The sequence below is a fragment of the Staurois parvus genome, unplaced genomic scaffold (assembly GCF_062004578.1).
Source record: "Staurois parvus isolate SC_StPar_1 unplaced genomic scaffold, SC_StPar_1.0 ptg000906l, whole genome shotgun sequence".
In the NCBI taxonomy this organism is placed as follows: Eukaryota; Metazoa; Chordata; class Amphibia; order Anura; family Ranidae; genus Staurois; species Staurois parvus.
Window position 1 is genome coordinate 183,467 of NW_028318702.1, and position 14,767 is coordinate 198,233.

At 47.9% G+C, this 14,767-nt stretch overlaps 1 protein-coding gene across 2 annotated transcripts in view; it reads left to right on the forward strand.

Annotated features, from left to right (window-relative positions):
* Positions 1 to 1,002: 1,002 nt before the first annotated feature.
* Positions 1,003 to 14,767, forward strand: part of LOC149442158 (class I histocompatibility antigen, F10 alpha chain-like) — a 77,763-nt gene continuing 63,998 nt past the window's right edge. For both annotated transcript variants that reach the window (XM_089656443.1, XM_089656444.1), the window contains exon 1: positions 1,003 to 1,164. In XM_089656443.1, the coding sequence (XP_089512569.1) occupies positions 1,116 to 1,164 (49 nt within the window). In that variant the 5' untranslated portion in view covers positions 1,003 to 1,115. The remainder of the gene's footprint in view (positions 1,165 to 14,767) is intronic.

Sequence of the window (14,767 nt, forward strand, 5' to 3'; positions counted from 1 at the left end):
ATCCAAATTAGTTTATAACCAAAATTTATAATTTTTTAAACTTTTTTTTTACATTTTTATTTTTTTTTATATTATTAATTTTTCTTTTTTTTTTCTTTTACACATACTGTCACCCTAGCAGTACAGTGTCACCATGGTGACACTTTACTACTTGTGGGGGTGATGAAGATTTTTTTTTTACACTGATTGCTTTTATACCCATATAGGATGTAAAAGCAATCATTTCTCTTTCTCTCTGTCTGCATTCTTGCAGTCATTGAGAAGTACTGAGTGAGCTGTGATTGGTCACAGCTTGTCACATGGTACAAGGCTGTTGTGAATAGTCTTGTACCATGTGACCTCTGTGATCATTCACAGATTTCACATGTAGTAAGCAATGATGTCACAAATGACATCTTGCTTACTACTTTGCATGTGATCACTGATTGGCCAATCAGTGATCACATGATCGGGACCTCATACAGAGGTCCCATCTGACGATCAGTGTTTCACTGTGTCCGGAGGACACGGCGGGCACCAGATCGCGGTGCTGCGCGCTCAGGGTGCGGGGAGGCCGTTTATCCTTCTCGGTAAAAAGGAGGTGGTGGCAGTGTGAAGGGTTAATTGCGTAATTAACTGATCCAGTAACAATCGCTCTCAGGCTGCTGGCACATAGATTGTAGTCCTGCGAGCTGGAAAATCTTTGTGCAGGGCGCAGCTGAGAGTGGCATTGTTACACAAGTGTGAGATCGTCTGGTCCTTCCGTCACAGGTTGGTGAGAAGGGCCGGGGTCAGACGCCGTGTTCTGTCACATTGCAGTGTTAGTGGGCGGGGTGTGTCAGTGGGCGGGGCGGTGGCCCTCTGGTGGGAGGAGATTGGACATTTGTGTACATCACATTTCTCTTTCACTTTCCTCTTCTATACATTGCATTGAGCCATCCTGAGCGCACTCCCTCTACCCGACAACTGGTGACCAGCTCTGAGTTCATTTTCCTATTGGACAGAGAGCCAAAATCATCCAATCAGCACACAGTTCCGCCCTCCAGTACACAGAGTCCTGACTCACCGTGTGACTCCCCCCGAGCTGTGTGAGGTGGACGGAGCTGAGTTTTGGGGTCTCTGTGAGGAGGAAGAAGATGATCCCCCTCATCCTGATTATTATCGAGGTCTCCGGGGTGTATGGAGGTGAGTCTGGGGGGAGGGGCTGTTATTTATAAATATGATGTCATATATTTCCTGATATTAGGAGAGTTATATATTAGTGATGGCCAGGGGCGGACTGACAACTCATGGGGCCCCCGGGCAATAGGGGATCATGGGGCCCCTGTGTCCTTGCCCAAACTCACAAAAGCCTATGAAAAAGGTACCAGGGGCATCTCATGGGGCCCCCTACTTACCCCGGGCCCTCGGGCAGTGCCCGAGTTTCCAAATGGCCAGTCCGCCCCTGGTGATGTCACACCTGTACGGATATCCCCTGTATATGGAGAGTGATGATGTCACACCTGTACGGATATCTCCTGTATATGGGGAGCGGTGATGTCACACCTGTACGCGTATCTCCTGTATATGGGAAGCGGTGATGTCACACCTGTACGGATATCTCCTGTATATGGGGATCGGTGATGTCACACCTGTACGGATATCTCCTGTATATGGGGAGCGGTGATGTCACACCTGTACGGCTATCTCTCCTGTGTATGGGGAGTGGTGATGTCACACCTGTACGGATATCTCCTGTATATGGGGAGCGGCGATGTCACACCTGTACGGATATCTCCTGTATATGGGGAGCGGTGATGTCACACCTGTACGGATATCTCCTGTATATGGGGAGCGGCGATGTCACACCTGTACGGGTATCTCCTGTATATGGGGAGCGGTGATGTCACACCTGTACGGATATCCCCTGTATATGGGGAGCGGTGATGTCACACCTGTACGGATATCTCCTGTATATGGGGAGCGGTGATGTCACACCTGTACGGATATCTCCTGTGTATGGGGAGCGGTGATGTCACACCTGTACGGATATCTCCTGTATATGGGGAGCGGTGATGTCACACCTGTACGGATATCTCCTGTATATGGAGAGTAGTTTTTTTTATGGCTCAGATCCCTCCGCATCGGCACCAAAATAGTGCAGGACCCTTGTTTTTTCCGCACTAGAATCAGATTGCAGGATATTCTCACCCATGTGATCCGATTCTGCACATCGCACTGCGTTCTGCGATACGATTTCGGGGTGTTAACATTCACACCCGCCGGGGTTCACATGAACGGGGTGCGATCAAGATGCGGTGCGGGAATCTCACAGAAACCGGAGTGAATCCGGCACCACATCAGTGTGAACTCGAGCTCAGCTGCTTTTTTCTGCATCCAAAACGCACAGAATGGTGATATGGTTGTCAGTGTCATAGTTTACATCAGTGCTTGCAGCTCCAGTGCGTTCCGGATGCAAAAAAAAGTAGAACACGCGGCATTTTTCCTGCACAGAACTGTACTGGAACGCGGTAAAATGCATCAAAAACGCACCGGAACGCACATGTCCCTATTTAAATTGAAGAAAAAGAGAGGGGGAAAAATGAACTGGAATGCATCAAAAACGCACCGTAACGCATCAAAAAACATAGAAAACGCAACAAAACGCATAAAAATGTGTCAACCGCGCATGCAGAAACGCATCTGGACTGCGTTTCCATAGTGTGAAGCGACTCTTAAACCGCAGAAATCTGCCAACTCACTCAGTCAGCGCGCTCCCTGCTGCATGTGGATTAATACAGAAGAAGAAAGGTGACTGGGATACAGTGAAGGGAAGCTGATCCCACAGGACACACGCCGCGTTTCAAACACAACGAAGTCCAATGAAGGAAATACAAAATATCTATAAATGTCAAATATTGAATGAAAATAGTCAAAAATCAGACATATAAATTCCCTTCTTCCACCAATAAAAAAACCAGCATTGCCATTGGGGAGATTTCCTTCACTTCCTGTCCCATAGCCAAAACAGGAAGTGAGAGGAAATCCCTACAAATAAAAGGAATTCCTTGGGGCCCCCCAGGTCACCAGAACTAGTGCCCCCATTGGAAGATTTCCCCTCTATTACTGTTCTGGGGACAACCCAAAATGTGAGAATTTCACTTTCATTGATGATGGTAAACAGGACAAATAGAGAGGGGGGTCTGCCTATCGGGGGCACAGACAGCAACAAACACCTGAGCGGGGTTCTAATCCATCTCCACTCTCCAACACTAAGTCCCCGATCACATTGGATGTGAATTGCCATGTGATTTGTATGCCGTGTGACTTGTGAATCGCATGCCAAGTCGCACCCCATTGTCCGCAATTAGAGCGGAGCCGCACCCATTCCTGGAGTAGTCCATGCGCTGCTTTTGGTGCGATTTGTATAGAGATCTGTGTCATGTCTTACAAATCGCACCTGAAATCAGCTTGTCATCCGACTTCACTGTAAGTTGTACGATTTCAGAGTCGGGTTTGGTGTGAGCGGCTTGTAACACAAACGTTTTGCCTTTAGTTATACTTTATGTAATCTGAACCCGATGATTCCGTGTTTTCCCGTATTTGTTAACTGATTTGGCTAAACAAGATACTGTATCTTTCGCTCCATATGACGCACTTTTTTCCCCCAAAAAAAGGGGGGAAATGCCAGTGCGTCTTATGGAGAGAATATGGAGCGGCCAGTCCGGTATTTCCACCTCCGCCGTGTCAGAATACCGGGCCGGCCGCTCAGCTCTGCAGTGGGACCTTACCTGTTCCTCTATCCAGCGGCACGCTGTCTTCCCGGCTTCTGTAGTGTGGGCATGACAGCCGGGTGCCAAGTGCGCATGCGCAAGAAGCGGTGCTCTTTGTGAATAGTAAGGCGGCACCTGGGACACATGACAGGTCCCAGAAGCCGCCGGACCAATCACAAAGCACAGCGCTTCTTGCTCATGCGCACTGGGCACCCAGCTGTCAAGCCCACACTACAGAAGCCGGGAAGACAGCGTGCCGCTGGATAGAGGAACAGGTAAGGTCCCGCTGCAGAGCTGACACTAATTAAAGAACAACTCTGCGGAAGTAAGAGCGGGTACCTGTCAAATTCAGGTACCCACTCCCCCCCTCCCCAAAGGTCAGCAGTCATCTCCTGTACTGTCCGCAGTCTCTGGTCATCCCCTGCACTATGTCCGCAGTCTCTGGTCATCCCTGTACTGTGTCCACAGTCTCTGGTCATCTCCTGTACTGTCCGCAGTCTCTTGGTCATCCCCTGTACTATGTCCGCAGTCTCTGGTCATCTCCTGTACTGTGTCCGCAGTCTCTGGTCATCTCCTGTACTGTGTCCGCAGTCTCTGGTCATCTCCTGTACTGTGTCCGCAGTCTCTGGTCATCTCCTGTACTGTGTCCGCAGTCTCTGGTCATCTCCTGTACTGTGTCCGCAGTCTCTGGTCATCTCCTGTACTGTGTCCGCAGTCTCTGGTCATCTCCTGTACTATGTCCGCAGTCTCTGGTCATCCCCTGTACTATGTCCGCAGTCTCTGGTCATCCCTGTACTGTCCGCAGTCTCTGGTCATCTTCTGTACTATGTCTGCAGTCCATTGGTTCCGAATATTTTTTTCCCTGTTTTCTGTCTCTAAAACCTAAGTGCGTCTTATGGAGCGAAAAATACGGTATTTATATTTTAAGAACCTTAGACTGTCAGCCCCTTCCTCCTCACACTTAGTTTCACTTTCTTCTTGTGCAGATCTATTCCACTCCAAACAATCAGAAAAATATTGTTTCTATTCTATTCACTGAACTTCTTGAAACTTAGCAGTGAAGGGGTTGATTCTGTATTCATAGGTTTGTAGAAGTTAGGATGAAGGGCTTTTTCTTAACTCTGTTCATGTTATAACATTTTTGCTGTGAAGAAGAGGCATGTGATCTCCGCTGAGTCAAATTCAGTTTTGAGAACTGCAAAAGTAAACCAACATCTGTGATAATATCTTGTAGGCAGAGAAACTGCCCAATAATCTTACAAAAACCTCTGGAAGAGCATGACATTGTGAATGGATTCATGGAATTTATTTACCAAACAAATTAAACATTTACAGCCTTATTCTACATAATTAAAAAACTAATCTTTATTTCATGATGGAATAACCTTTGGATGGTAATATATTTTCCTCAAAAAGCATTTTATTTAAAAAAATCCTGTTTAAATAAAAAAAATCGATTTTTTTTTTTTTTTTTTTTTTTTTTTTTTTTTTTTTTAAAATCATTGATTTTTATCCACCTTGCTTCCTATCCATTTACTAATTCTGGCAGCATAAGGATGAAAAATAATCAATGTTGATTGGAGAGTGAAGATCCTCTTTAATGGAAGGTTTGCCACCATTTGGACTAATGACTTCCTTACAGAATAAACCAAATTTCAGGGTTTCACTCCGGGAGAATTTAGGGGTTCTCCACCTTTTCACAGCCATATTGGGAAATGTCTGAAATCCATTAGGACGGCAATCTGACTTCTTGCTGATTAACTAGTTGCCCACCGCAGATAGCCGAATGACGGCTGCACTGGGGCTGTCCAGTTCTGGGAGGGCGACATATGACGTACTCCCAGAATGCGCTCTCCTGCGCGCCCCCGGGGGTGCACACACGGCGATCTCCGTGATCGCTGTGTCCTACGGACATAGCTGATCACGTGATGTGGTAAAAGGCCAATCACAGCGGCCTTTTACCACGTGATCAGCTGTGTCCAATTACACGTTGATCACTGGGAAATGCAATTGCCGGTTCTTGGCTGCACTTTCCTCACGCAGGGATCGGCACCGATCATCAGGTGCCCAGAAGTGCCACCCACCTGTGCCCAGCAGTGCCCACCTATTTTACTTTCCATCATTTTTATTGTTTTAGTAGAAAAGAAAAAAGAGTTACAAACATTTGATAAAACAGAGGACTGAGTAAGGCACAAGGAATCGCCAAATAGGTACAAGTATACAGAGAACACGGCACAGTGTCATAGAACTGAACTCTTTGCATACAGTGAGGAACAGAAGTATTTGAACACCCTGCGATTTTGCAAGTTCTCCCACTTAGAAATCATGGGGGGGTCTGAAATTCACATTGTAGGTGCATTCCCACTCTGAGAGACAGAATTTTAAAAAAATTCAGGAAATCACATTGTATGATTTTTAAAGAATGTATTTGTCTTGCACTGCTGAACATAAGTATTTGAACACCTGAGAAGATCAGTGTTAATATTTGGTACAGAAGCCTTTGTTTGCAATTACAGAGGTCAGACGTTTCATGTAGTTCTTGACCAGGTTTGCACTGCAACAGGGATTTTGGCCCCCTCCTCCACACAGATCTCCTCTAGATCTCTCAGGTTTCGGGCTGTCGCTGAGCAACACGGAGTTTCAGCTCCCTCCAAAGATGTTCTATTGGATTTAGGTCTGGAGACTGGCTAGGCCACTCCAGAACCTTGATATGCTTCTTACGGATCCACTCCTTGGTTATCCTGGCTGTGTGCTTCGGGTCGTTGTCATGTTGGAAGCCACAGCCACGACCCATCTTCAATGCTCTGACTGAGGGAAGGAGGTTGTTGCTCAAAATCTCACAATAAATGGCCCCATTCATCCTCTCCTTAATACAGTGCAGTCGTCCTGTCCCCTTCGCAGAAAAGCACCCGCAAAGCATAATGTTACCACCCCCATGTTTCACAGTAGGGATGGTGTTCTTGGGATGCAACTCATCCTTCTTTTTCCTCCAAACACGACAAGTGAAGTTTAGACCAAAAAGTTCTACTGACCACATGACTTTCTCCCATGCCTCCTCGGGATCATCCAGATGGTCATTGGCAAACTTCAGACGGGATTGGACATGTGATGACTTGAGCAGGGGAACCTTCCGTGTAATGCATGATTTGAAACCATGACGGCGTAGTGTTCTACCGACAGTGACCTTTGAAACTGTGGTCCCAGCTCTCTTCATGTCATTGACCAGCTCCTCCCTTGTAGTTCTGGGCTGATTCCTCACCTTTCTTATCATCAGTGATACCCCAGGAAGTGAGATCTTGCATGGAGCCCCAGTCCGAGGGAGACTGACAGTCGTCTTTAGCCTCTTCCATTTTCTAACAATTGCTCCAACAGTTGATCTATTTTCACCAAGCTGCTTGGCAATTGCCCCGTAGCCCTTTCCAGCCTTGTGGAGGTCCACAATTTTGTCACTGGTGTCTTTTGACAGCTCTTTGGTCTTGCCCATGGTAGTAGTTGGCGTCTGACTGACTGTGGGGTGGACAGGTGTCTTTAAAGAGCTCAGACAGGTGCTACTAAGTTAGATTAATGAGTGGAGTAGAGGTGGACTTTTTACAGGCACAGTCACAGGTCTTTGAGAGCCAGAATTCTTGCTTTTTCTTAGGTGTTCAAATACTTATGTTCAGCAGTGCAAGACAAATAAATTCTTTAAAAATCATACAATGTGATTTCCTGAATGTTTTTTTAAATTCTATCTCTCGGAGTGGGAATGCACCTACAATGTGAATTTCAGACCCCTCCGTGATTTCTAAGTGGGAGAACTTGCAAAATCGCAGGGTGTTCAAATACTTCTGTTCCTCACTGTAGATGGAATAGTTGGAGCCCCTCGTCTCCACAGAGAAATAGTCCATGTCACCATACTTAACAGTCCACATGGCTTATCATTCCCATGGAATTCCTCCACAGGATAGGTATACATGACTTCCCTAATTGCTCTAAATGTGGGCTTCCCCCAAGTGACCTTATCCACCTGTTATGCCAATGCCTAAAACTATTTAGATTAGTTTTTAGGAACGCACCGGACAGAGCCTCCCTTGTGACGTCATCGTGTAAGAATTGCCATTTTTACAGTTCCTTGCTGTTTGAGGATTTTATGATCGCTATAAAGTTCATGATGGTTGTAAGTGCGGTTCTTTTTGTTCAATAAATGGTTTTTTAAGTTATCTGCACTATGAGAGGCACCTTTTTTATGTCAACCCTACGAGATCGGGACGGTCTGAGGAGTCTTTGATGATGTATGCAGTGTGACTTGAGTTATACGAGTCTGGATGGAAGTACTCAGAACAGGCGTTTGTTGACCCCCCTATAGTTAAGGGGTCAAAGGATCTGGTAAGCCTCCAATTTGTCATCACGGTGGTGCAGGACTCACCTTGGTGGTTATATTGGAATGAAGATTTTTGGCTATTCATCACAAAACAAAGGGACTGTTCTATATACCCTCTAGGGACTGTTACACATACAGTGGGGCAAAAAAGTATTTAGTCAGCCACCAATTGTGCAAGTTCTCCCACTTAAAAAGATGAGAGAGGCCTGTAATTGGCATCATAGGTAGACCTCAACTATGAGAGACAAAATGAGAAAACAAATCCAGACAATCACATTGACTGATTTGGAAATAATTTATTTGCAAATTATGGTGGAAAATAAGTATTTGGTCAATATGAAAAGTTCATCTCAATACTTTGTTATATATCCTTTGTTGGCAATGACAGAGGTCAAACGTTTCCTGTAAGTCTTCACAAGGTTGGCACACACTGTTGCTGGTATGTTGGCCCATCCTCCATGCAGATCTCCTCTAGAGCAGTGATGTTTTGGGGCTGTCGCTGGGCAACACGGACTTTCAAACTCCCTCCAAAGGTTTTCTATGGGGTTGAGATCAGGAGACTGGCTAGGCCAGTCCAGGACCTTGAAATGCTTCTTACGAAGCCACTCCTTCGTTGCCCGGGCGGTATGTTTGGGATCATGGTCATGTTGGAAGACCCAGCCATGTTTCATCTTCAATGCCCTTGCTGATGGAAGGGGGTTTGTATTCAAAATCTCACGATACATGGCCCCATTCATTCTGTCCTGTACATGGATCAGTCGTCCTGGTCCTTTTGCGGAGAAACAGCCCCAAAGCATGATGTTGCCACCCCCATGCTTCACAGTAGGTATGGTGTTTTTTGGATGCAACTCAGCATTCTCTCTCCTCCAAACACGACGAGTTGTGTTTCTACCAAACAGTTCTATTTTGGTTTCATCTGACCATATGACATTCTCCCAATCCTCTTCTGGATCATCCAAATGCTCTCTAACAAACCTCAGATGGGCCCGGACATGTACTGGCTTAGGCAGGGGGACACGTCTGGCACTGCAGGATCTGAGTCCCTGGCGGCGTAGTGTGTTACTGATGGTAGCCTTTGTTACGTTGGTCCCAGCTCTCTGCAGGTCATTCACTAGATCCCCCCGTGTGGTCCTGGGATTTTTGCTCACCGTTCTTGTGATCATTTTGACCCCACGGGGTGAGATCTTGCGTGGAGCCCCAGATCGTGGGAGATTATGAGTGGACTTGTATGTCTTCCATTTTCTAATTATTGCTCCCACAGTTGATTTGTTCACACCAAGCTGCTTGCCTATTGCAGATTCAGTCTTCCCAGCCTGGTGCAGGTCTACAATTTTGTTTCTGGTGTCCTTCGACAGCTCTTTGGTCTTCACCATAGTGGAGTTTGGAGTGTGACTGTTTGAACTTGTTATCAGTATAAAAGACACCTGTCCACAACCTCAAACAGGTGCCATTGATACAGGTAATGGGTGCAGGACAGAGGACCCTCTTAAAGAAGAAGGTACAGGTCTGTGAGAGCCAGAAATCTTGCTTGTTTGTAGGTGACCAAATACTTATTTTCCACCATAATTTGCAAATAAATTCTTTCCAAATCAGCCAATGTGATTGTCTGGATTTTTTTTCTCATTTTGTCTCTCATAGTTGAGGTCTCCCTATGATGCCAATTGCAGATCTCTCTCAACTTTTTAAGTGGGAGAACTTGCACAATTGGTGGCTGACTAAATACTTTTTTGCCCCACTGTATGTCACCCCTATTTACACCACAACTTCTGGCATTGGTTCACCATTGAGCACTTTTTTCCCTGTTTATCATTGGTTATGTAATAATTGTACACTATTTCTGTATTATTTCGTTTTTGTTTTTCATTTAGCACAACACTAGAGATTTATTTGTATTTGTGATTTAGAGAGGATATCCTCTTGGTGTGTTTGCTACTTTGTACATAATTTGGTTTGAGTATTTGTGTGGATTTTGATTTATTATATGATCATTAAAGTCAGTTAAAGTAACGCAGCGCCGTATCGCAAAAAATGGTGTGGTCAGGAAGGGGGGTAAATCTTCTGGAGGGCGAGGGGTTGAAGAGTCTCCTCTCTGGAGGGGGGGAGTTATACAGGACATAGACAGGTCGAAAATCTGCCGATTTTCCAGCTGAAAAAGAAATCGTTAATTGGTCGGCCATTTTTCGAGGTTTTGGCACATTTTTTATCGGTAAAGTTGGAAACTTTGCAGCCGATTTTCCCGGCAATGATGGGCAAATCGGCCGATCGTTTTACCGAAAAAAAATCTGCGCATGGGCTGTGACCTGCAAGAAGAAGAAAAAGTAGAAGAAGAATTCCAGTCCGCCATTATATTTATATGAAAAGTCTTGCGTTTGCAACAATGTATCCATTTGTATCTGAATAAAAACATCTGTATCCAAAATGAATAGAAATGGATACATTGTTGCAACCGCAAGACTTTTTCATGTCAAATATAATAGCAGAGCTCTCTGCAAGGAACAGAAGTAATTAAATGCCGGCCATAGACTGGCCGAAAATCGGTCGAATTTTTTTACCGTTGGTGGTAACGTCGGCCGATCAAACGACCGATTTTTTTCGTTTTTTTTTTTTTTTTAAACGGCCGATTTTTGACCCGTCTATGGCCTGCATTAGGTATCAGGGCTGCATGTGCAGAAGGTTACCTTTATATAATACGCCCCCTCTTCTCCTTATCATATTACTATCTTCTGTTCCCAAATCTCATTTCTTTACCCCTCTGCTCCATCCCAAAACTTGTACATCTCCCCCTCATTGCTATCATCTCCCTACTACTGCTCTCATCACCTCCCCAAAATGCCTCTTCCACTCCTCCTTCTCATTTTCCTCTCCTCCGTTCCCAAAATCCATTCACTATATCCCTCTGCCCCTCCCAAACAATTGTATATTGTGTTCTCACTACTTCCTTCGCCCCTCTACGGCACCCACCACCTCCTCCTATTACTCCACTCTCCCACTGACCCGAACACCTCACGCTCCTGCACATCCCGCTCCCATGCCACCTTTCTCACCCTTCTCCTCCTCCTAACCGCGGGGGATATTTCTCCGAATCCTGGCCCTCCACCACCTCCCTCACCCGCACAGCACCCTCCTGCCTCCACGTCCTGCCGCAACCCCCGTAACTTAGTATCTGTCCCCCTGCTCCCTAAAATCTCCCCCCGTTTTCATGTGCACTCCTGAACGCCCGATCGGTGTGCAACAAGCTTACCGCCATCCACGACCTCTTTGTCTCCCGCTCCCTCAACCTCCTAGCGATCACAGAAACCTGGATCCAGCCCACTGACTCTACCTCCCCTGCTGCACTCTCCTATGGAGGTCTCACCTGGACCCATTCACCCAGGCCTAACGGTCGTAAAGGTGGTGGGGTTGGTCTGCTCCTGTCACCGCAGAGCACCTTCCGAGTCCTCCCAAACCCCCCTTCCCTATCCTTCTCCTCCTTCGAGGCCCACTGCGTCCGACTATTCTCCCCAACCCCCCTGAAGATTGCTGTGATATACCGGCCTCCTGGATCCATATCCCGCTTCCTGGATGACTTTTCCTCCTGGCTACCCTTCTTCCTCTCCTCTGAGCTACCCACCATCATCCTTGGGGATTTCAACATCCCTGTCAACCTCGACAACCCAGACACATCCCATCTCCTCCACTTAACCTCCTCTGTCAGGGACCCCCTCGATCCCCGCCGCGATGGTCCCGGCGCAGGCGCAGTATGCCGCCCTGTGCAGGGACGCGAGCTCTAGGTCCTTGCCGCCCGCGGCGCGCGAGTTCGCGCATGCGCAGTAGGAGCCGCGGCCGCCCGCTGGGCACCAATGGCAGCGCAGGGCGCGATATTTAAACAGCCCTGAGCTGTCATTCGGTGCCTTCTGGTCTTGTCCTTGCCCTGCATCCTGTATCCTGAACCTGTACCTGTAAGTTGCTGACCCGGATTGTACCTGACCACTGCTGAATTCTCCTGCCCAGACCCTTACTTTGCCTGACCTCTCTTCCGTATGTCCCCTATTGGATCTGACCTACTGTTGCTGACCTGGCGTGTGACCCGACTATTCTCTGCCCGCTGCCTTGTACCGTACTGTCCTCCCCGTTACCGACCCGGCTTGCCTCACTCTGCACTTGCTCAGCCATCCATCCATCCCTCTCAGCGGGGTCTCCAGACCTCCTCATATCAGGCTCTCTCCCGTGGGAGCCCCTGGCGAACACCCCTACCACTGACGGGTATCCTCATTAAGCACGACCTGGTCCCGGGGTACTCCAAGTCCATCCCCACCATCAGGGGCCCTGGTGAACAAGTACTCTGGGACTTAGACTCCGTGCACTGGGGACGCCTGATTAGTGGAGTGCTAGTGGTGTCGCCGGGCGATCCCTTACAGTACCAGAAGGCCATGACTGAGCCTAGAGGAGGGCCCTCCCCGCTGGAAGAAATTTGCAGGCATCTATCTAACCTGACGCAGGCCGTAGCGCCCTGCAGGATAAATGTATGCAGCTGGAGAACCGCTTCCAGATCTGCTCCCTATCTGACTCAGCCCCACAGGCCCCGGTTTCTTCACCCCCGGCTGCTCTTGAGCCAGCATCAGGGGCCTCCGCCCCGCTACCTATGGCGGAACCCCGGGTACCCTTACCGGAGCGTTTCCACGGGGACCGCACACGCTTCAGGTCATTCCGTGAATTCTGCCTCCTATTTTTTTAACTTCAACCCCGTACCTTTTTGACTGAATCAGTGAAGGTGGGATTTATAATCTCACTGTTGCAGGGCGAACCCCAAGATTGGGCCCATCGGCTAAGGGGAAACAATGACCCACACCTAGGAACAGTCAAGGACTTCTTTGAGGCGATGGCCATCCTATATGATGACCCGCAGCGGGCTGCTTCTGCCGAAGCAATCATATACACACTCCGACAGGGCCGTCGGGCGGCAGAGGAATACGCCTCAGAATTTAGGCGCTGGATGGGGGACACTCGCTGGAAAGAGTTTGCCTTGCTGCACCAGTTCCGCATGGGGCTATCAGAACTCCTAAAGGATGAGCTGGCCCGGGTAGAGGTTCCCGAGTCGTTAGAGGACCTAATTGCCCTGACGATAAAAATTGACCGACGACTGCGGGAACGCAGGTTTGAGAGGTCCGGCCAGGGTCGTGGAAACAACTGGGGTCCATTCCTAGGCCCCAGCCAACCACCCAGACCAAGTATCCAGAATCCACTTCCAGGAGATGTTCCAGAACCCATGCAACTAGGCTTGACTCGGCCCAAATTATCGCCAGAAGAACACCAGCGGAGACGCTCTCAGAACCTCTGCCTCTACTGTGGGGAAGCCGGTCATATGGTACGATCCTGCTCTCAGAAAATGAGTAAGTGTACCTCTTTTTCTTCTTTGTCTATTGGCAATGTCAGTCCTTCCCAATACTTAGTTGTGCCCCTCTCCTTTCAGCTTTCCGAAAGGACCGTGGAAGTGACAGCCATAATTGATTCGGGGGCATGCAGTTGTTTTTTCTGAATTTAGACTTTGCTCGTCAGCAGAAAATTCCCCTCCAACCCAGAAAGAGGGGTTTTAACATATTTTTGGCCGATGGTTCCCAGATAAAATAAGGAGTAGTTAATCAGGAAACTCTCCCCATTGCCACTACCATTGCCAACCAACACCAGGAATTCCTCTGCCTGGATGCCATTGCGTCACCTCTTTTCCCAGTCATTTTGGGGCTCCCTTGGTTACGGGCCCATAACCCCCAAATTGACTGAAACCGGGTCAATCTTGTTCCCTTCCCCATACTGTCAGGAACACTGTCGCACTTCAGGCCCGGCAGGCCCCCAGGTCCTCCTATGCTCCGAGGGGGATTCTGATCTGAAACAGGTTATTCCCACAGCATATCATGAATTCCTGGACGTGTTCAGTAAACGGGGAGCAGATACCCTGCCCCCCCCACCGCCCGTATGACTGTCCCATCGACCTATTACCCGGCTCTGAGATCCCTTTTGGGCAAATTTTTCCCCTATCTGAACTTGAATTGGGGGCCCTGAAGGAATATATAGAGGACAGTCTCCAGAAGGGGTTCATCCGTCCCTCCACTTCACCAGCAGGGGCGGGGATCTTCTTCGTGGAAAAAAAAGACAAATCTCTGAGACCATGTATTGACTACCGGGAGCTGAACAGGGTCACGATTAAAAATCGTTACCCATTACCGTTGGTGCCAGAGTTATTTCGGAGCCTGAAGGCTGCGGTCATTTTTACTAAACTTGATCTAAGGGGGGCGTACAACCTAGTTCGCATAAGGGAATGGGACGAGTGGAAAACTGCGTTCCGTACCCGGTTTGGGCACTTTGAATACCTGGTCATGCCATTTGGCCTGTGCAATGCACCAGCCACATTTCAACATTTTGTAAACAATATTTTCAGGGATTACCTGGACATTTTTGTTATCGTTTACCTAGACGATATACTGATTTTCTCATCCTCCCTGAAGGATCACAGGACACATGTGGCAAGGGTGTTGGGCCGGTTGCGTCAGCATGGGTTATACGCCAAGGCAGATAAGTGTTGCTTTGAGCAACCTAGCATTATGTTCCTGGGGTTGATTATCTCCACCGCGGGGGTCGCAATGGACCCTCAGAAAGTCTCTGCGATTTTGGAGGGGCCGGTACCCGCGGACAAAAAAGGTGT